We start from the raw sequence: 23,389 nt of genomic DNA, 5'->3' as shown, positions 1-23,389 counted from the left end.
AAAATAATGAAAGGTGATAATCACCCTGAAATCTTTCAACAAATACAATTCTATTACGTTTTATAGAGACCGGAAGAAATGAAGTATGTGAGGCATAATAAACGTTTGAATTATAAATATAAGTACCTGCTTGGGCACCTCGAGGCTGCTCTGGGTCTTCATGTCCTGCGGCGTGGGAGTCCGGGAACGTTTGAAGGTGGTGCGCAATCGCTGCATGGCAGGCGGGGCGGGCAGCTGTGCCGCTCATCTCGCGGGCCCGCCCCGCCGCCCGCTCCGCTCGCCACGCTCAACAACACTGACACAAAAACCAATATTATAGAATATATGGAACATTGTATAATCATACAGTTTTAGCCTCAACATAATAGCAACTCGATATATCAATATACAAAATAATACTAATATAATATATATATATAATCTACACCAAACGGACATTTTATTAAACATATAAATTCTAGCAACAACTAACTAGGTACATAAAAGTAATGGCGTGTTTCTAATCACTGCCCCTATTATAAAATATTACTTCAAATATAATATAAAGTAGCGCAACTAGTGTTGCGTGGTATTTTTCCAAGTAATAATCTCTACGTATACATATAAATCATCACAATATCCCCAAAGTAATAAAATTTTCAGCAAGCAAACAATTTTTCTTCCGTTTAGAAAACTTGGTGTACATTTTCTACGTATAATAATATGATGAATGGGAAACTAAGAGCTCTATAAGTCACGCACGGTGCTGAGACGATAGCTTCGTAATATATTCATAACTTTTCGTATACTAACACAAGAACTCACCTGAATATTGGTGTGGGATATCTTGTAAATATTGGTGTGGGATGTACGAACACCGTCTACACAATGACAACAAAGTGGAAAAGTCACATTCGAAAGTCTGTCTTGAGAGGGAGTGATGGATTGCTGTTTTTTTGTAGTTGAGGATTTGCAATTGACTCGTGTTTTTTTTTACATACCTCGTAAGTTAAATAACATTATAAATATTAGGCGTTCTAATATGCAAAAACGTTAAAATTTAATAATTAAAGTAAGAAATAATAAAAATATGTGAAACAGAGGCAGCTAAAAAAATGTTCATGTAATTTTACATCCTATATCTTATAAAACAAAGTCGCTTTTTGTGTCTGTCTGAACTTTCTAACTCTTCTTCTTCTAAACCACCCAACGGATTTTGATGCGGTTTTCACCATTAGGTCGAGTATTTCTCAGGGAAGGTTTATATATAGTTTATTATTTGTACATTCTTATGTAAATTAACGTAAATACGATAAATGTGTATAAAGTCCTACCCGTTGAGACACTTTCGCGCATGCGCTGCTTTAATGGTAAGAACTACATGAAAAAAATGTACTGGAGTATTGTTCCTCTTAATGAGATCTACAAAAAAGTCAGCGACGGCATATTCGTATCTTTTAAGAATAACGTGTAGTGATCATTTTTGTGTCTAAAAATAATAATTTCAATATATTTTTTATTGCGAGGGATATTTTTCCATAATGGTATTAATCCTTATCCTTTAAAATACTTTATTAATTTTCTACGTTAAACGAAGATAAAATTTGCTTTTCACAATATTTCGAAATTGCGAATAGTTTTACAGAAAAACGCATTTAATTGTTAACACATCCCGCCGTTGACACATCAGCTGTATGTTACTCAAGTTTCACTTATCCCTTACTCTCAGCATATAAATAAATACATTAGTTACGTTGGCCATTTAATGTAGACCAAAACTGTCTTTTACTGTTTTTCATTTTAATAAGTACTTTAGAAGTTGTTACAATATAAAAAATCCTTGCTGCGAAACGGCTCGCTCACTCGCTATTCGCGTCCGCCTGCCTTACACGCATCGGTGGTTCAGTGGCAGAATGCTCGCCTGCCACGCGGGCGGCCCGGGTTCGATTCCCGGCCGATGCATTCTATTTAATTTTCCTCACAGGCAGCTACGTAGAGCTTGCTTTTCATCAGGGACAGAATACCCACTTCAGCATTAACCACAAGCTCGAAAAAAAAAAACCCGCCTGCCTTTATAGCAACGAAGATTTAGATGCGTTTGCACGTATTGAATAATTAGAGTTGAATGTATTATTTCAGCGCAATATATTTGGTTTCATATTTTTTGTAGTAGTTATTAGTAGGTAGGTTTTCGTTTATAATTTCTTCCGTTTAAAAATAGTCATTTAACTATCTAAAAATTGTCATTTAAATATATTTTAATAAGTACTTGAAAAGATTAGTAGCACAGATTTAAAATTACGGTACCTACTAAAAAATCCTTGCTGTGTAAAACAATTGGAAAATCCTTATTGAAACTACGAAAATGCGGGTTGCATTAGGGTTTAATTAATTTTCACATTATCTTAAGTGCTTTGCAAATATATATTATATGAATAATTCAGTAGTTAAAGCGGGCGAAGCCGCAAGGGGGTCGCTAGTATGTATATAAAATAATACAGTCAGGAATTATACGGTTCGGTACCAGACTCCATTTTATACTTTCAATTAAAACCAGAGCTTTATTTAATATATGAAGTTGATTATAGTATGTTTATAATAAATTACTATATTTTCGAAATTTCCTCCATGTTAAATATTTAGCAATGAAGTTTTTAGGCTTTTCGCATCATCTATATATATCTACACTAGAGTGGGCCTTAGGGAGAAAAACGCTAGAGCTATAAGTTCCACGTTCTACCTTGCACATTCCACCCCATTCGAGATATTGTATTTTAAGTATCACTGAAAATAATTTAAATACAAGCATACCGTAAGCATTCTGTAAGTAGAAATCGAACTTAAACGGATTTTGTTTAGTCTAACACTGCTTTCTGATGCCAAAAGACCACGAACTATAAAGAATCCACTAAACACCAAAAATGTTTGCTAGTATTACGCACCATTTTAAACGTTACACTGCTCCTAATATCTAAATTAAGAGTGCTTATATTAGGCAAATTTAAAATAAGTTTTACTAATAAAACTTATTTTAAATTTGCCTAATATAAGTTATTCTAAAGTTAGGTTTCTCTTCAGTTGGGTTTAAGCATTAAGCTTTAAGCTTGCCTCTTATTAATAGCAATTTCCTGCACTATTGTTTACACTTTAGCAAACTGAAAGGTGTTTCAGTGTGACGTCAAAGAGTGGAGGCATAAAGGAAAATGAACTTAAATAATACGCACGGATAGCGAACGCGTATAATAAATGAAATTACTTTGTTCTACACTTTGTTAGCTTTGTTTATGTTATCAGCTTTACTCTGTATCCCGCATACAGCAGGGTAGGCAGAGGAAACCTGGTCTTAAGAATTCTGGAAGCATTGCATGTTGAGTGGCGGAACTCAACGCTGCGCTTTGCACCAGAACACATGTAGTGTTCTACATAAATATTTCATTTCCTCGAGTGAGGGTAGAACCCACAACCAGTCCCGTTTCAGTCACACTTACTTCTGTGCCACAATGGCCTCAATTAAGACCTCGGCTTAAATTACGTTTTTCACATTATAAAACGTTAACAATTTCAAAATATTGAAATTATTAAGAAAGAAGAAATTAAATAGAAGAAGATACTTCGTGTAAAAATTCTATAATACAGTTCATAGAATAAAAAATACAGGGCTAGGGGTGATTTATTAATATTCTAATGTTCGTAAAGTTAACGAGCCACGATGAAGACGTAAAACGTTTACCTGCCGCAACTTGCGCCTGGAACGACGAGACCGAGTCTATTTGGAGTCTTTCAAGGAAAATTTACATCATTTTAATAAAAAAATACTTTTGCTGACATTGTTATTATTTTTAGGTAAAAATATGCACAATGAAGTCATAAAATGATATAGAGAACGCCCCTGCTTTTACTTTATAATATTAATGTTTTTTTTATTAATACATGAAATTTGAATACAGGATGAAGTTAAAAATATACAAATATCAATAATTGTATTTTTGCAATCAACTAAGTATCCTATTATAACATTTTTGATTGCCATTGTTTTAATATATTTCAATTCAATTATAATTTGAAAAATAAGCTCTTCCCTTTCCTTAACACAAATATTGATACCATTATTCAATTTACAGCTAGAAATATTTTACAAAGATAATAGTAGAGAGCTAAAAATACATAAGTATAAAAGTTTACAGAAATTTTCTCGGAAATTATACGGAAAGTCAACATTATCGTCTCGTAGTCTACTTTGTGGTCCATGAAACATTTATAAATAAAAAAACTACGAATGTAACAATAATGTTTTCCACGCTTTATCCTGAGCAAAGGCCGAAAAAAGCTAATGGGAAGACACGCAAGTTCGAGACCTTAAGTGATGACCGGCGGAACTTAACGCCGAAATATGACTTACCAGTACGCAGAAATAAAAGTAACTCATCATCCCAACTGGAAACAAACATCTATCTACCAAGACTCACTAAGCCATGACAAAAAATACAAGACGAAGACCGGGAGTGGAGAAATTCAGAAAGAATAGATAGCGTTGTGGAGGATATGTCTAACAAATTGCACGGAAGTTAAAAGTAGTAGTAAGTGCCTGAGAATAGAGCAATTCATCACGGGCTTACGTAGAAAATACGACTTTTAAAGTAAACGTACATACATACATACATACATATATCAGGCTCTACGCAGTGCAGGTACATGTGGAAATGGTTATGTATAAATAGAAAAACATTTTAAAAAAACATCCTTGTGTTTTATAATATCATCTGTGTTACTAATTGAAAAGATAATAAATAATTACATGAAATTAATTAATGTTATCTATAAAAAAATATTACCTTTAAACAGTTACCTTATGAAGGAATTAACGGAACCCACGCAAGTAGCAGGGTAGGCAGAGGGAACCTAACTTAAGACACACCGTTCCTCACTTTCCGCCTATTTTTTAAGAAACTTTTAAACGTGTTGGATGGGGGAGCTCAACGCCGCGCTCTGTATCAATGAGGCCAGCCGTAGCGCAGGGGTACAAAGTGTGACTGTAAACGCAACTGATTGTAGTTTCGATCTCCACTCGAGAAAATTAAAAATTTATTTAAATATATATTTCCATTTCTTCGCACTGGTGTCAAGACAAAGCGCGGCGTTGAGTTCCGCCCCCACCCCTTGTGTGCGGGATACATCGTGAAGCTGTATTAATGAAACCCCCTTTCTTTTAAGTCGATAGTTAAATAAATATTTTATGTGATATTATGTACCGACTGTAAAACATTAAAAATAACATTGCAATTTTTATGACCTTCTAAAAAAAACAAAAAGAATCACATAATAGTCTGGAAAAATATTTTCAAAATATTTTCTCGTTATCCTTGTTAAGGACATTCAGTTCATACTATGAAAATATTGTATTGGTACCGAAGCCGGACACGTGTGTCACAAGAAGTGGGTCAAAATAACGTTGCAAAGTGTTCTTTCATTCGTAGATAGATAGATAGATAGATAGATATAGATGAAGCTATAAAACCTAACTCTACCTAGAAGCATCGTTATTGATTTGAAGTTATTATTTGCCAGACGAAATCGTATTAACAACGTTGTAGCAAGTGGAAAATACTAGTCTATATACTCGTATATAAAAGGACTTGTCCTCACTGACTGAGGTAAGACGCACGCACAGCCGTAACCGCTGTGCGTAGAAACGTGAAATTTGGACAAAAGTTTTCTTTCGTAATCTGGACATCCACTAAGAAGGGATTTTGAAAAATTTTAACCCTAAAGGGAAAGAAGTGAAATAGGGGTTCAAAGTTTGTATGGAAAAAAATTTAAATCGGCACCGATTTTTATAAAATTTGAAATTTAGATTTTTAAAAGTATTTAATTGAACACGTGTTTCATCGTTTTCTAGAATTCTCCCCCTAAGGGTGCAAATAAGGGGTTGAAAGTTTATATGGGAAAATCTTTAAATCGCCACCGATTTTTATAAAATTTGAAATTTAGACTCTTAAAAATATTTCATTGAACATATGTTTCATGGATTATTAGAATTCACCCTTAAATGCGCAAGCGAAGCTGCGCGCGTCCGCTAGTCTTATATAGATAGGAACGTTGATATACTAAGCACTACTTCTACACCCTTAGAATATATAAAAACGCTCTAAACATAGACTATTCGCTGGGGATCTTTTTAAAAGCAAAGGCGTACAAAAGGTTTAATATTTTATTTTCTTCTTTTTTATTGCTTGTCGCTTTTTGACACCAAAGGATAAAGTTCTTTTTGTCTGTTAATTAAATATCCACAACGCTTAGAGAAAAAGGAAATTAACTTTAAGACTTAATTTTAAGCTTTTACATTGCTTTTTACTTTTAAAGTTGTTTGTTTGTAAATAACGTATACCAAAAAAATTACAGTTGCGTTTTATATCACAAAACTTAGTACGTTTGGTAGTTGTTTATTTTTTACAATAAATATTAATATTCAGTGAGAGCCTAATACAATGAAAACGAAAGAAATTTTGCCAAAAATGAAAAACGTTTTTTTCTAACAAAATAAATAATAAGATTACATTAAAAATATTTCGCAAGAATTTAACAAAACAACCCAACTTAAACAATAATATACAAAGCGTCATTTGGTAGGAGTCCTTTCGGTAAAACAATGCGAAAAAGGAAGAAATACTTGACATAATGAAAATAAATTTATACAAAGATTGAAGTGAAATAAATTTTCTTACATCAATGACGCAAATCTGAATCAAAATATAAATAATTCAGGGAGTCCCCGATTTATATTAACATTTAAACGTCAAGCTTATCTTAGATGTAGCTCGGCTAATTTTCCTTACTTGCCAAACAGAATAAAATATCCGTTCTGTCTGAGTGCATACGTAGTAGTAGTAGCATACATGTATATAATATAATTCCGCAGTGTATTCTAGGTTTGCCACTACCAAAATTTAAAATATCTGTAAAGAAACTTTCTAACAAGTACAGCTTATTACACTGTTCAGGAATATTTAGAGGATAAGCATGTATGGAATTAATGTCTATTGAATGTAATGCAGGATAGCTGCCAGCTAATGTAATAGATTGTACCATTGATTTTGAAAAGATCAACTGTTGAGTTTCTTGCCGGATCTTCTCAGCAGAACTGCCTTCCGAACCGGTGGTAGCTTTTTGTTTATATGTTCATTCGACGGTTCAAAAGTGCTTATAATAAGTTTATTTGAATAAAGAATATTTTGAATTTGAATTTGAATTCACATCAGTATGTAGTAAGACATAATTTGTCGTAATTTTTATAAGAATTATTACTTGGATACAATGTGGTATAAACTATTTCGAAGGTGCAAACCCCATTTTTTTATAATACGTTAATTCATAAGTAAATAGTACTTTGAATAGAATAGAGAGAGGAAACCTAGTGAAAAAACTAATTATAGTCTTACTTATAAAATATTTAAAATCTTTAAATTCTACGATCATAAAAATGTAAATAGGTATAAAATATAATTAAAAATTTTACTTATTTCAAACAAAAATCTAAATGCTAAATTAAATAAACTACGTTCTCGTATATAAATACTTAGTTTACTTCTATTGCCCCGCTTGGATATTAAAACTTTCACAATCAATACCATGTTCTAAAATTACGATATCGGGTTCTTCGATTCAAAATTTGTCGAATTAAATTTTCATTATACAGCGGTTATACAATTAATATATATCCATACCTGTATTATAAATTCGAAAGTAACTCTGTCTGTCTGTCTGTCTTTTACGCAATCAGGGCCAAACCGCTAATTTAATTGTGATAAAATACTCATATAGAGATACTTGAGGGTCTCGGTATGAACATAGGATACTTTTTTTATTATATTTGTAATATTTTCGATATATACCAATATATTAAAATACTTATTAATTTGACATGCAATTTATTCCGCCATGTTAATAACAACCGTCGCTATGCGACCGTTGCTAAGCAACGATTTGCAAAGTTTGTTAGAAAACGTCACCCAAAATAACCTTGCTTAACGCATCTCTCTTTTGAAAACTGAAAATAATTTCATAAATATATTTAATAAATATTCGTATAGTTCAAGCGGGCGTAGCCGCGTTCGGGTCCACTAGTTTATAATATATATATTTTTAACGATAAGTATATGTAAATAGAATTGTTTCCTTTTTACATGTAAGCATGGCATTCGAGGCATGTAGTCGCCAATAGACAATAGCCTGACGTACAAAGGCATACCGGTACGCCCCAATATATGCTTTTATATTGACAAAACCATTGCTAAGTATATACTTGTAAGAATATCGAATACAAAGCTTTGTAATAATAGAATAGAATAATTCCTTTAGTATTTACTGGACGATCATTTCTGTTTAAAGTAAAATAAAACATTTTGTAAAATATGTACTATAAATGGAAAGTTTATATAAAAATACATATTTCTGTGGTTATATATTATATTTATTAATATTTCGCTGTATATATCAAAGATGAGACCTAAGCCTCTGTTAAACTACAAACAACTTAACTACCAGTTCTCGGAGCTTTATGGCGTCAAATCGTAGGTTGCGCTCTGTCGTGTGGCTTAGAAGGAATTTATTAATTGTTAACGATATAACAGTACACGGGCTTAATAGACGGAAAGAAGAACGTGATTTAAGATTAAAATTTCTCTTGAAGGCGACAAGTAGATATTAAAATTATCATGAAAAATATGAATAGCAAGTTATGGATTTAGCTTTAGATCATATGTTTAACGCGGTATACGATGATATGCATATAGACAAAAATAAGTTAAAGGCTATAAAGCAAAAAGCTAGTCAGACAGATGACCGACACAATCGAACTGAGATGGTATATCGAAGAACGGCGGTGCCGTAACTCAACGCCGCGCTTTGCCTTGACAGCGGAGCAGGAGAGAAATTATATTAAATATTTCATTCCCGAACCCACGGCCGTCCCATAACAGTCATACCTTTCAGCCCCTGCGCCACGATGGCCTCCGATGGCTGGATGAAATATTAGTATATTCTATTATTTATTTTATTGACGTGTGTTTTTGAGCAACATACAACATGGGTCAAAAGGTGTAACAAACGCTGTGAAACATCAATTTCCGCGAAACGAAATACATTCTTTTTTAAAGTGATAAAAATTACAATTTACCGCACACGAGTACCTACTGCCCATATAGCTAAAAAAACCTAAAAATATATTTTTTAATTAAAAAGTTTAAAATAGACAACCCATTTTCCCTAAATAAGTATCTAATGTGTAAAAAAATTTGCAATATAGCTAGTTTGGATATCGAACTATCAATTAATAACACTGAACAGATTCAGATAAAATTTTCTATAATTTTATTGTACCAGTTGATTTGCTATCTATCTTATATTATTTAAAAAATCAACTTCACGATGTATCCGACACTCAGCAGGGTAGGCAGAGGGAACCTAGTGTAAAACGAGAGACACTCCGCTCCCCACTTTCCACCGAATTCCAGATTCTCGACACAAGATGCGAAGAAATGAAAAAATACATTTTGAATAAATATTTCATTTAGAGTGTAAAATTTTCGAGTGGGGATTGAACCCACGACTAGCCTCAGTCAATTAAATATTAGCTTTGCAACAATAAAGAAATAAATAATTTATAATCGGTAAAAATAACAATTTCAATCCACGAGAGGGTAATTACGGCAATTACATTGCTATTGCTAATCTCAATCTCTCTCGATATAAGAGCATGGAAGATTTCCCGTTTAGACAAAGATTACATTACATTATTCGAATCGTTTAATGTAAGCTCGTACCCGAGTCGTTTAATTAATTAGAGATAGAAGACTAGTTAATTACGGTTAAAGTTACCTCTATGAATCAACATACATAATTAATATTTTAATTTATTAAATATATCTTTTTTATTAGCTTCACGCTGTATCCCGCATATAGCTGGATAGGCATATAGCACCTGGAATCCTAGTCTTAGCGAATTCTGAAGGCATTGCGTGTTGAGTGGCGGAACTTAACGCCGTGCTTTGACTCGTTAGCAAAACGAAGCTCGGGTAAGTTAGACCGCTATTTTAATATTTATGGTAACTTCTAAAGTAAAGCTATTAAGTTAAGGAGGAGGGACCTCGTTGTATTTGTAAAGCTCTAAGTTATTACCATAACATGTACTCGTAGCAAAGAGGAAACATATAAATTTTAATCTCCAATTTCACCTCAATCCTCATATTTATTTAGGAAAAATATTTTATACAGACTGTTGAATTTATAGGGATGTACATAGTTACGTATAGACGTACAAACACACGTACGTACAGGCTTAATATACCTATGTATATCTTATTTTATTTTAGTAAGAATCGAAAGTTTAGACGTCTAATATTAGATTAACTAAACTAATTTTAACCTTCTCAATAATAATTAAAAAATAAATAAAACTATGATAATTAATTAATTCAATTATTGAAGGATGGAGACTATTAATTTAAGCAGTATAATAACCTACATAGAATGCTTGCAAAGCAACAAAAAATATTGAAATACAAATTTAATTTCAATATTATTGAACTGATCGCCGGTTTCATGTTTTATTGGAAATTGTTTAATAGTTTTTTTAGTAACGAAAACGGTGTGGCTATACCTTTGATCTTTCTCTTTAAAGTAAAAATAAAAATATAAGAAACAAATTTAGTTTCTCATTTATATTATTAACATAAGCCTAAGATTTATGTAATTTAAGTATTTTCATTTCTATTTATTCAAATTAAAAATCCTAAGTAAGTTAATTATTATAGTTTATGGTATATATGGTGTATATGGTATACCTATATTATTAAGGTTTTTATCAATTTTCTATTTAATTTGTCGATTTGCATTTTTTTGTTAAGTTTTTAGATTTGATTGTTAAGTGCAGTTCAGATTCACCCACCGTGGTTTCCTTACCAATTTTAGTTCAACGGGAAGTAAAATTTATAAAGTTAACAATTATGCATATGCACTTGTTTTGTATGAAACTAACGCTTACGCATACATAGCCCCTACACTACATATATAAGTTAAAAATGTACTTTTTTTTAAAAATACATATAAATGTTCACTTTTCGGAAGTTCGCACTTCATGCCAAATTTCATAAATGTAGGTCCCCGGGAAGTACTCTATGTGTTGTGATTGGGCGGCGAACTTCATAAAAAATCAGCAAAGACGAGAGAGTTAAAAAAGAGTGATAGAAGTTCGATTTTTTCTGTTCTTCAAGGTGAATAATGAACCTGAATATTTGATATTAATTCTCCACGCGATCTCAAGATAAATGGTCTCAGCAATGTGATCCTACAAAGGTTTCATATTTACCTTTTGAGGTACGAAACCCTAAAAACATTGAAAAAAATACCTTATTATAATAGTATATATACATAACTAAAAAACATAGTAGGTATAAAGCTAACAAGAAAAAATATTATTATTATAGTTTGAAATACAGCAATATACCAACATAGAGCTTCGGTTGGCGTTTGAAATATTCAAAATTGATTCATTGTATGTTCTATCTACTATCCTCAATACCGTACGGCAATGTTATCGTATCGTATAGGTATTACTCTCTAAGTCTAAAGTACATCATGTTAGCTTCGAAATCCCCAAAGGATTTTATTTGTGAAATCTTGACGAATAGCCGTTCTATTCTCAGTAGAGTTATATTTCTGTACAAGTTAATCCATTTTATGACCCTCTTTTCTTAATAAATGTTACTAAGCAGTAAATTCTATCTAAGGTATAAATTAATAATAAATTGTTACGAAACAAACATTTCTTAGGTATATTGAAATCTTCTTTGCTCTTAGAAAAAAAGTATGACAAATAAAATCAATATATTAGTATAAAGCATATTTGATATCCTTTCTTATTTGATCTGTATCCCGTGCAAAGCAGGGTAGGCAAAGGGAACCTAGTGGTAAGACATTCTGTTCCCCACTTTCCACCCAATTCTGGAGGCATTGTGTGTTGAGTGTTGGACCTCCACGCCGCGCTTTACCTCGACACCAGAGGGAAAAAATTAAAATATCCTCCAGTGGGGATCGAACCCACAACCATTCGCGTATCCTTTATTATGTTCGTGTGAAACCAATCACTGTTTAGGTTAAGCTACTTAGATATCGCACTTTACTCAAAAGATTGAATTTGAGAGTGTGATCCGCGTTAGATGTAAGGTCTATAGAATAGGGTAACTTTTACTAGGTATGCTACATTTATGTATTATAATTCTTTTTTGCGTAATTCAGTATCCTGCACACAGCAGGGTAGGCAAAGGGAACCTAGTGTGAACTGAACTCCGTTATCCATTTTCCAAACGCCGCGTTTTGCCCAACACATATTTCATTTCCTCGAGTGGGAATCGAACTCACACCTTGTTACGTTTACAGTCACACTTTGTGTCTCGACACTATCAATAAAATACAAAAATACAATAATACCATACAATACAATAATATATAACATTTAATTTCTACTCTACATTTAACTCTAAACTGGTAACTGTAAAATTATTCCCGCAATTAATAAGGTCAGTGCTCGTATATTATCATATAGGTACGGTACACTAAGTTAGGCATAATTATTTAATATACTATTCGGATTCTCTTTGTGCTAAATGTATTTAAAATATTTCTTTATTGCAACAATTATGCTGTCAGAAAGATTTCGTGACATAAATAATTATATTGAAATAACAAAATAAGCTTCAATTGACTTTAAATATTTTCTAGATACTTTTTTTACATTTTTTTACTTACTTAAAATTATTTATACTCTTTTTTTTTACAAAACACTCCTAGTCTTAGGCATACAATCGTATGTGGGTCGCCGTGTGGAGGTGCGAGGGTATCAAACAAACAAGGCCGTTGACTTTGTGTAATGATGTACCTATTATTGACATATTCTTTTACAATAGTATAAAATAACAGATATTTTGTAGATACTATACAAAACGCATGACAAACTATGTCACTAAGCACGTCATAATCACTAAGCACGTAGCAAATATCCAAAGCTAATTGTTTTTATGTAAAAGAAAATATACTTATATTTAAATATATTATTTAAACAAAATATAATATAACATACTACGAACTAAAGGATCTCGTTCCCGCTCGCGTAGGAATTTCAAAGAATCCTATCTAAGTGCACCACCGCACTTCCCTAAGAACCTATAAACTCATTCTTAGCTTTCTGCGTCAGTCAATTAGGAACGAAAGAGTTTTTATTATGTCTATTTAAAATATTATTTATATAATTTATAACATAATCTATTATATCGGTACAAATATTAACCACTTAATGATTCATGAGAAAATATTTAGTAAATAAATTATGTTTTATTTATTTTAACGGTAAATAAATAGACATAATTGATGTAACTGTCAACATAGATAACGTTATTTATCATTTTGGTTTTAAGGATAAATTTCTTATAGAAAATTGTAATATTCAGTCAATTTACTACGAATTAATGACAGAATTATTACTTTATCGAGGTCACATCCAAGCGCAATGGCCGGCTCATGAAAAATTTAACCGCCATGTGAGAGTTCAAATGTACTGTGACGATAATTCAAACATGAATATTGCAACTGTAAATTATACGAATACCGAGAATACCTGCGGCAAATAATTATTATTGTATAAAATTTCGTTTTAATATTTTCGAATAAATTTATTTAATTTTTGTTTTTTCAGCTTCACGCTGCATCCCGCATATATCAGAGTAGGTAGAGGTAGCCCAGTGCTAAGACACTCCACTCCCCACTTTCCGGCCACGTAACTCAACGCCGCGATTTGCCTTGACACCAGAGCGAGGAAATGAAAATATTAAATATTTCATTTCCTCGGATGAGAATCGAACTCACAACCTGTCGCGTTTAATAATTATTATATTAAAAAATCTTATAATATAGTTAATATCTCCACACATATTTTAGGACTTATCCTTGCAATACGTGCGTAGATATTTGCGGAAAGAGGTGTGACGAGTGTATGTATTCAGAGGGTAGATAAGATAATATTTACGGAGCTGGACGCTAGCCATAGCTTGTAAATATTTTGTTTCATACGCTAACTCTATCTGAGATATATTCGTTTTTATTACAAAGGGTTCGAAATACTTAAAGTCAATAAACATATGGATATGGACGTATTCAAATAATGCTAAGGGTTTTACATAAGCTTTTTTAACGTACATTATATAAATCAAAACCAGCTTCACGCTGTATCCCGCAGCAGGGTAGGCAAAGGGAACCTAGTGTTAAGACACTCCGTTCCCCACTTTCTGCCGATTTCTGGAGGCATTGCGTGTTGAGTGGCAGAACTCAACGCCGCGCTTTGCCTCGTCACCAGAGCAAAGAAATGGAAATACAAACGTAAATAAATATTTCACTTCCTCGAGTGGGGATCGAACCCACAACCGTCACGTTACAGTCACACCATTGTGCTGCTGCGCCACGACGGCCTCTATTATATAAATACGTTTATGTATTTTTTTTCTATTATTGAATATAATTAATAAAATCCGGCTAGATGGGGTGACGATATTGGCAAAGTGGCTGGCAACAGCTGGATGCGAAGCTGAAGATCGAGCTCAGTGGCGTGCCATTGGAGAGACTTATGTCCAGCAGTGGACAACGACAGGCTGATGATGATGTTAGATAATTAAAACCCCCGACATAAAAGGAAATTGTTATTAACTAGGAAAGTGAAATCGTGATAATCTTCAAATGGCTGAATGATGATTTTCTTGAATAACGGCTATGATACGATTTTACAGAAAGACAAACAGATACATTGTCGTCGTTGTCAGATTTCGGCGAAATGTGAGGTTCCAGGGGTATGGAAATATCTTAATGAGAACAGAGTGTCTTAAAACAAGGTTCCCAGGTTGCCTCTACGTGCCCTGCTATGTGCGGTATACAGCGTGATGTTAAATAATAATAATAATGTAAACACATGCACACACATAAACACATTCACATACACGTCAAACTCATAATATAACATCCCTTGATGTAAATATCATCATTTAATTATTATTAAAAAAATATAACATACATATGTTTTTAAATATTTATACAGTTTCTGTCAGTGTTTTGACATGGATTTCAAAAGAAAGGTAGAGCTCGATTTAAATATTGTTTCTTTACAAAGAATATAGCGGACTGCTTGCTATTGAAACTTTTCTTGATGCTATGATCAGAACGATAAGGGTGTTCTACTTCTATAATTAGATACATTTGACCTGGGTAAATTAATTTTATTTATCTGCGTTTTTATCAATGTATATTTAATACTATATTTGGGTCTAATATAACATTAATTATTTAGACAACTTATTCTATATTCTGTAAAATGTTCATAAAGTAATATTTTCATAGTAATATTTTTTTAACAAGAATTTCGTTAATAAAATGATTGTTGAAAAGTCAATTTAGCGTGACTTTTTCTTTTATTTCATTGAATACACATAATAAAGCACAGTTTTCTTTCAACATAACATTGCCTACATGTAGGTAACGAGTTTTGGTGAGTTACGGTTCTTAATTATTTCATGTCATGCATAAAATGGCTTTTACGTAGCGTATAACGCTAGCGACATATTAACACGCAAGTTTTACCATAATTATTATGTGAATAAGCTATGTATAATACGTACATAATAAATGGACATTTAATATGTTTCACGTGTGTAGAATAATGAATCTAATATAAGTAGCTTTAATAGAAAGAACATATAGACGTATATTTAAACTTTTATTTTTTTCGGCGTCCACTGCTGCACATAAGCCTCAAGAATCTTCACGCCGACCGGTCCTGCTGTGCCTGCATAGGCCTTCTACAAGCTTTACCAGATCGTAGGTCCACCTGGTCGAGGGCCTGCTTAGCGAGAATCGTCCGGTTCGCGAACCTTTTCACCCCCTCCGCGCTGCTTGTCCTGCCCTCTGCCACTTCAGATGAGCAATTCTTCGAGTATACCAGTAACTTTTGTTCTCCTAAGGATATCCTCATTTCTGATTATGTCACGTAGGGAAATGCCGAGCATTGCTATTTCTATTGCCCGCTGTGCGACCCTAAGCCTTTTTTATACCATATACCACTTTACCCTTTATAACGATCGTGGTGGGACCGTGCTCTATTTAATCAGGCCCGGTAAAATATAATTAATTGAAATGAAACCTACTAGGTGCTGAATATATAATGGGGTATATATTCGTCATTTTATATTTTAAGTTCTTTTTTACTTCATATAATTTTTCGTGCATATTTCTATATGAAGAGGTGGGCAGAGAGAGAGGATCGAGCCCGCAGCCATCGCATTGCCACTCAGACACTGTCGCACTGCGCCATTATGATCTCAATTTATAATTTTTTTTTATTATAATTTTATCGGTTTTTATTCAATTTTATAATATGTAGGCGTCGAGTTCCGTAATTTCTCGTAAATTTGGGGAAATTTTCCAGGAACTTATCCCTTCTTCGTATCATACGAGGAAAAATATAGAGCTAAAATAATAAACGTAGGTTGATAATGTGTGGACCTAGCTACCTACAGTACCTACCTACCGCGCGCCAACTAGCCGCGCCGACTGCATTTGTCCTTTATTATAAAAATAAAAATATTTTCGTTTTCTTTATATGTCAGAATAAATTACGAATGTGATACAGAGAATTGAAAATAAGCATTTAAATAACATTTGTAATGAAACGTACATTTTCTTGAATCCACATGTTTTAAACCAGCCCATTTATTATTCACTCCCGGCGTCGAAACATTGAGCTCAAAGTTTGCTTATTTAACGACTTCGTTATATTGTGTGCATTGGAAATTCCCGTGAATATATACATATTAATATTTGTATTATACATACGTATGTATGTATCCGTTGTGACGTAGTGGCACAAGCGTGTAACTGCAAACACGACGGTTGTAGGTTCAATTTCCACTCTGGGGAATGAATTATTACTTATAAATATTTTTGTCTCTTCGCTCTAGTAACAAGGCAAAGCGCGGCGTTGAGGTCTACCTTCATCACACAATACTTAAAAAATTCTGTGTGTGTTAGAGCTATGCTCCTTATACACATATACCTCTTATATCATTTACATTTGTGACATGACATATGCCTCTTATGAGGATATTAAACCTCTTACGAGGTCTACAATACAAATACACCTCGAAATGAAATATTTTATTACAAACTATTTTCATATTCAGTGTTAAACGCAAACTTTTGGCGATACAGCATACGTAAAAAACAATATAAATGAAAATAGAACGAAATGAATACATGTGAGATCCGCACGATACATAAATCATAAGCAAAGTTTACATCAGCGCCGGAGCAAACGGTACGCGTCACTGCACGAGAAGTACCTATGGAGTAGGTATTTATCTCGTAGCCGCCTTGCTACGTACTTTCACGCTTATCTACAGCGAGCGTGGGCGGTTAGTTGTAACTAGGCTGCCAGATTGTGACTTTATAATGAAAATTATTATTATTATATTAGCGATTGCTTTGTACTATTAATATTAATGTTACTCAATAGATTCGGTAAACGTTCCAGTGTAAGTATTTTTAACAATTTTAACGTGTTCCACACTTAGGAAAGACAAATACTTTTTAGAAGACGTATAAAAATTTACAAGCGCCTTTTGAAAACCATCCAAGCGCTTTGACCGCTAAGCCATACGTTCTCATCAAGCTACAACAAAAAAATGCTAACAAGCAAAAATAAATAAATTATAACAATATATAGGTTTAGGTCGGAACATTAAGACAATAATATCAAAGTAGTTCGTTCGTTGAATTTCTCCACTCGACACCACAGTGCCTCGGAAATTCGGAAAGCGGGAAACGGAGTGTATAAACTAAACAGTACATTCGAGAGAAAGAGAGAGATGACGTTATGCACTCGTTTTTGTTAAATGTACAATTAACTAACTATAACTCAATAAACAAAACATATTTTAAAAAACCACCTTTTGCAACATTTTCATTTTAATGTTTTGGAATTATTACAACAAAAATAAAATATCATTCATACAGTTTGGTAACACAAACAAATATTTTCCCTTTGCTGAAGTTAATCCCTGCCGCAGAACGTGTGTAAAAAAACACTCATATTGACGTTAATTGGATATGAATAATTCAGTAAAATTTTCAAATAGAGGCGTATCTTTAGAAATACACATGTTTGGGTTTTTTATGTTCCCTGGATACAAATTTATTTATTTAAAATGACAAAAAATTCACAAAGCTTTAGTAGACTTAATGTCCATTTATTAGACACATAAATGTTAGATGGCTACGGCTACCAACGGCCGGTTTAAATTAAATTTTAAAATTGGTTAACTTTAAAAAAAATATTGGTTTAAAACGTAGATCTTAAAATAAGCTAACATAGATTTTGCAAAGGTAATGGACGAAAAAGAAATTTTACCTAACTACACTGAAGTAAATTACCTTAATATATCAGCGTTCTTCGAGTTCTATGTTATATATGCTACTTTATGCTGCAGTAATTTTCACGCGTTTATTTTAATTTCGACGAAAACAGAGGGTTGTTAAAAGTTTGACACGTACATAATATATGTATCAGTATTCCAGTCCGTGGCATCGTAACTCCTTAACGGATGAATCGATTTTGATTTAGTTTTTTGATCGAGAGTGTTCTTTGCTATGATTCAGGATAATATGTTTAAAGATTATCAGCTATTTTCTAGATCTTCATTTATTTTATAGAGATTTTTGTGTAAGAGGTTTTTAATTATCAATTATTTACTTATCACAAAGTGTTCTCTTAAATACAATTTAAACTACGAAAAATAAACTACTAATTGAAACATTCATAAATTAACTTTTAAATATAGCAATGTATTTACAAATAAAAATATATACATCGGTAGTATCACTGAGACTAAGCAGTCGACGAAGTTTTAATTGCGCTCTTTGGGGAGAACTTTACCTTACAAGACAAATAATTGATTTTGAACTTTTCCTCATTTCCTTTTTATTTTAAGCCTCAATATAGAAGTCATAAAACTAGCCAAGAAATATACGAGTTTATTTTATATCCAATATAATATTGTATACAATTTCCCTTGTCTGATTCGATAAAAGGCGTTAGGTTCAACTAACCAATAGACAATGTTATTATTACTATATTATATAGAGAGATATAAAGAAAACAAAGAGAAATATAAAAATACAATTGGAATGTTTAATTAAGACACAGACGTCAAAGATTGTATTTTCTTCAATACAAAAAGTAAAAGCTACCCTTAGAGCGAACTATCGTGACTACATGCATTGTCGACGAGTAAATATACCTATTGATTTTTTCGATCCCCTACGTTTTTTGTATAATCAAAAACTCGCACTCACTAGCTAACAACGAAACTAAAAGCAATAAATTCACATTAATTAAGCAGCCATAATAAAACAAATGTTGCCATAAATTGAGAAGAAATTTTAATTTTATAAAGTAATGAAATGAAATGCTCGCAATGGCGAGTAATTAAAAATTAATGTTACATTTTATTTTTGAAACCAAACAAATTGATTTAAAATACGTTCTGATTACTTTTATTGTTACGAAAATAGCTCCTGAAATGTAACAATCAATTTTACTGACAAAAATTTAAATATTAATTAAAAACTTGATATTACATATATCTACTACTTTATATAGACTTTTAAGATTATAATATAATTAAATTAAATAAAGTAAAGTACTAGTCCGAGATCGTTTCATTATTAAAAAAACTAACACTATAATCAGTATTTAAATCGAGCACAATATTTATTTCGTTTCTTTTTATTATAAATTGAAATACAATGCTAATAAGTAATGTTTGTAAATAAAGCTGAAAATGTCGCACGTGCTATTACGGGACGTTTTCTGTCACGCCGTCAGAAATTTGGATATGCTTTGCGAAGTTCACTGTTCACGTGTTCACTGCAACGATTTGACTGACAGCAAAGGAAAAATCACACAGTGACTCAAAACTAAATTTAAAGAATATTCCTCTATTTAAAGAATATTCCTATACTTCAAAAGATTTTTTCTTTAAAATATGTATGTATATGTACAAGTTAAAAGTATTAAATAAAATGATTTTATTAAATTCTAGAGCAACAGGGTAGGCAGAGGGAACCTAGTGTTAAGACAATCTGTTCCCCATTTTCCGCTGAATTCTGGAGGATTTGCGTTTTAAGTGGCGCAACTCAACGCCGCGCTTTGCCTCGACACCAGAACGAAAAAATTGAAATATAAAATTAAATAAATATTTTATTTCCTCGCGTGGGGATCGAACCCACAACCAGTCGGGTTAACAGTCAGACTTTGTGCCCCTGTGCCACAACTGGCCTCAATAATTGTTTGATTTTCACAAAATTCGCTTTGTATTGAAAAAATAAACTATCGTAAGCAAGAAAGCTTTTAGTAGTGAGTATTTACGTGTAGCAGTGGCGATACGCGAACGGAAAGACAAACAAATTGTTTACCCGTTTGTATCGGGCCATGTTTGCCGATTCATTAATTCGGTTCTCGATTTGAAGGTTCACTCCTGAACCTTAACGACAACACTCTTGTATAGTTTTTATAAGAAACAATGTTTTTTTCTTTCTTAGTACTGTATATTTAACATTAATTGAACAGATTGTATATAAAGGTCTAGGAATTAAGCCAGAAAGTTAAAAAAAGTATATATTTCATTATTCTGTTTCATTACTAAACTTAGGTTGCGTGAGCTCTTGTAAAAATTTCGTCCAGAATTTTACCGGAATTTATTACTTGGAAGTTCTCCCAGCAAGAAACGTATACGAATGAAATTTTTACACGGCATAATTTTGACACAGTAAGAGAGTATTATAAATTTAAATTTTAATCAGAAATAAAGAGGTCTCAAAAGAATTATTAACTCTGCACACTAATTTTATAATTTCGTTCTAAAGCTATTTAATACGCCGCTTATAAATTTTAACAAGCTCCGTAGGAACTACTCCAAAATTGGAGGTATGAAATCCCCGTACAGGCACCACAAATAGCCATTGCCCGTACAATACATACAAACTGGTTGTTTACAATAGAATAATTGATTATGTTTCTCTTTGTGAGCTTATTCTATACTCAAAGTTTCAATAATTTAAATAATGCTTTACACTAGTAATTTCCTCATTATAACTCTAGAGTTCAAGATTATCTTCTTTAATATTTCCTAAGAAAGTAAAAAAAAAAGAAAAAAAAAAAACAAAAATTAATGAATGAATTGAGCCCATTGGTGGTACAGAGGCACTATGTGTGACTGTAAACGCGACTGGTCGTGGATTCGATGTCCTCTCGAGGAAATTAAATATTCATTTTTATTTATACTTTCATTTCTTCGCTGTGGTGTTCAGGTAAAAGCGCGGCTATGTTTCCGTCCGTTTTCGCCACTCACCACGCAATGCCTCTAAAATTCGGCGAAAAGTGTGGAACGGAATATTTTAGCACTACATAGGTTCCCCCTGCCCATCCTGCTGTTTGCGGAATGGCAGCGTGACGCTGATATAAAAAAATGAATTATACAGACACTAATATATAAAAAATATGTGTCGTATTATTTAAGTATTTCTTGCGTAATAAATTGATATATTGCAAGCACACATAATTATTGATTTATGAGGCACCGAATACCTATCATATATTGCTTCTACAAAGGACCGCCTTTGTGTTACTAAGCTGTACGTTTGCAATTAGCTAGTTACTGAATAATTATTTACTAATGCTATTAGGTACACAGTTGTTTTGTTGTTAATGCAGTCGATTTAAGCATTTCAATTAACTGAAATTTGGCAGAGACCTACACACACCATTGGTACACCATTACAAATATTTTTAAAAAGTCTCCATAGACCCCCATGTGTGCTTAAAAATATATTTAAGATGTCAACACTTTTAAATTTTTCTCGTAAATAATAAGTTATAAAAAATAGGTTAAGTTACAGATCACAAAGTTACCAAAAATATTTAAATATTTTTTTCCTTAGAGTCACTATTTCCAGATATAAAATATATATACACCTGACCGGTTTGTTTTTCTTTTGAAGTATTTGAAGAAGAAAATTTAGATAAATCAAGTATAATAATGTTTCCAAACGATCCAGAACAGTCCAGAAAAAGAGGAAGACTGAAGATGAGATGGGCAGGTATGATTAAGAGAGACATGAACGCCTGCAACGTTTCCGATCACGATGCGTCCAGTCGAGCGAAGTGGAGACAAAAGACGAGGAACGCACCCAGCATCATATGGGACTAATAATAAACAGGAGAGAGAGAGAATGTTTCCAAACGACAAATATTATTGTTGCCATATTTTAATGGATTTCCTTCTTAGAACCGCTAGGGAGGCACACTGCAAATGACAACCGCCATTAAATTATTATGTTGAGCAATATTTTCCCAAGTGAAGGACTTTTCTTAATACAGATACCTAACTAGCATATATATGAGTTTAATTATATTGAACCTATTCAAAAAAAACCTATAAATAAAGGTTTTATAATAAGTGAAGTAAGCTCAAAGAGCTTACCAAACTGAATAAAAATTATATAATTAATTACAATAGTAATTATGTCAGAGGAAAAGCTGAAATCTAGTTAAAAGTTAATTAATTACTAGTTAATTCTTTAATCTGTAGAGATATTTATAGGATATCGACTATGACACTTTTTAATAACTTTCCACTGACCTCGGCAAATTTTTAGATATTGGCAATTTCAACCTCAATATAAATATAATCCCTTGTTGAATGATGCAACTTAGCGCCGTGTATGATCTCACCATACCGGGAAAGTGAAAAATACTTTTAATAACAATATTTTTTGTGGAAATAGAACCCACAGTTATCGCATGTACAATTTGACATATTCCAACTTTCGTATTACTTTTTTTAGCTTCATAGTAAGTACAAGGAACCTACTATAAATATAAAATGTGTGCAGTAAAGGCAAAAGTTCACGTTTAATTAACCAAGATAAAATATTTAACATTTATAGCATACGCAAGTAAGCTTTCCTCTAGTAGACTGATGAGAAATAATTTACTTAGTTATGTCGGGCTTATACAGGTGGGAATTAAATATGAAACAAAGACTGCCTATTCTGTTTAATACGCTTTTTCTTTGTGGCTAAGAATTTATAATATAGCTAACGACCCGGCCTCGGCTTCGCCCGCTTGAATTACAACATTTTTTCATTAATCTGAATTACTTTAGCATTCTAATAACATTACCATTTTAAAAACAATATCCGTACATCGGAAAATAAAATTTCAGCCAATTGGATAAAAACAATTTTAGTAGCAGCTTTGACC

The 23,389-nt window shown here is 32.5% G+C and overlaps 1 protein-coding gene across 8 annotated transcripts in view; it reads right to left on the bottom strand.

Annotated features, from left to right (window-relative positions):
• rdgA (retinal degeneration A) overlaps positions 1–23,389 on the bottom strand; it is a 111,506-nt gene that overhangs the window by 74,154 nt on the left and 13,963 nt on the right. For 4 of the 8 annotated variants that reach the window (XM_085201040.1, XM_085201033.1, XM_085201035.1 and 1 more), the window contains exon 2: positions 127–295. The exons of 3 other annotated variants lie outside the window; for them this stretch is intronic. In XM_085201040.1, the coding sequence (XP_085057166.1) occupies positions 127–216 (90 nt within the window). In that variant the 5' untranslated portion in view covers positions 217–295. Of the gene's footprint in view, positions 1–126; positions 296–804; positions 995–23,389 lie in introns of those variants that run through there. One more of the 8 variants, XM_085201034.1, reaches the window with a different exon arrangement.

The sequence above is a fragment of the Heliconius melpomene genome, chromosome 17 (genome assembly GCF_056956725.1).
Source record: "Heliconius melpomene rosina isolate 202511_hmr_F chromosome 17, ASM5695672v1, whole genome shotgun sequence".
Taxonomy (NCBI): domain Eukaryota; kingdom Metazoa; phylum Arthropoda; class Insecta; order Lepidoptera; family Nymphalidae; genus Heliconius; species Heliconius melpomene.
This window is presented reverse-complemented; position numbering and strand designations above follow the sequence as displayed.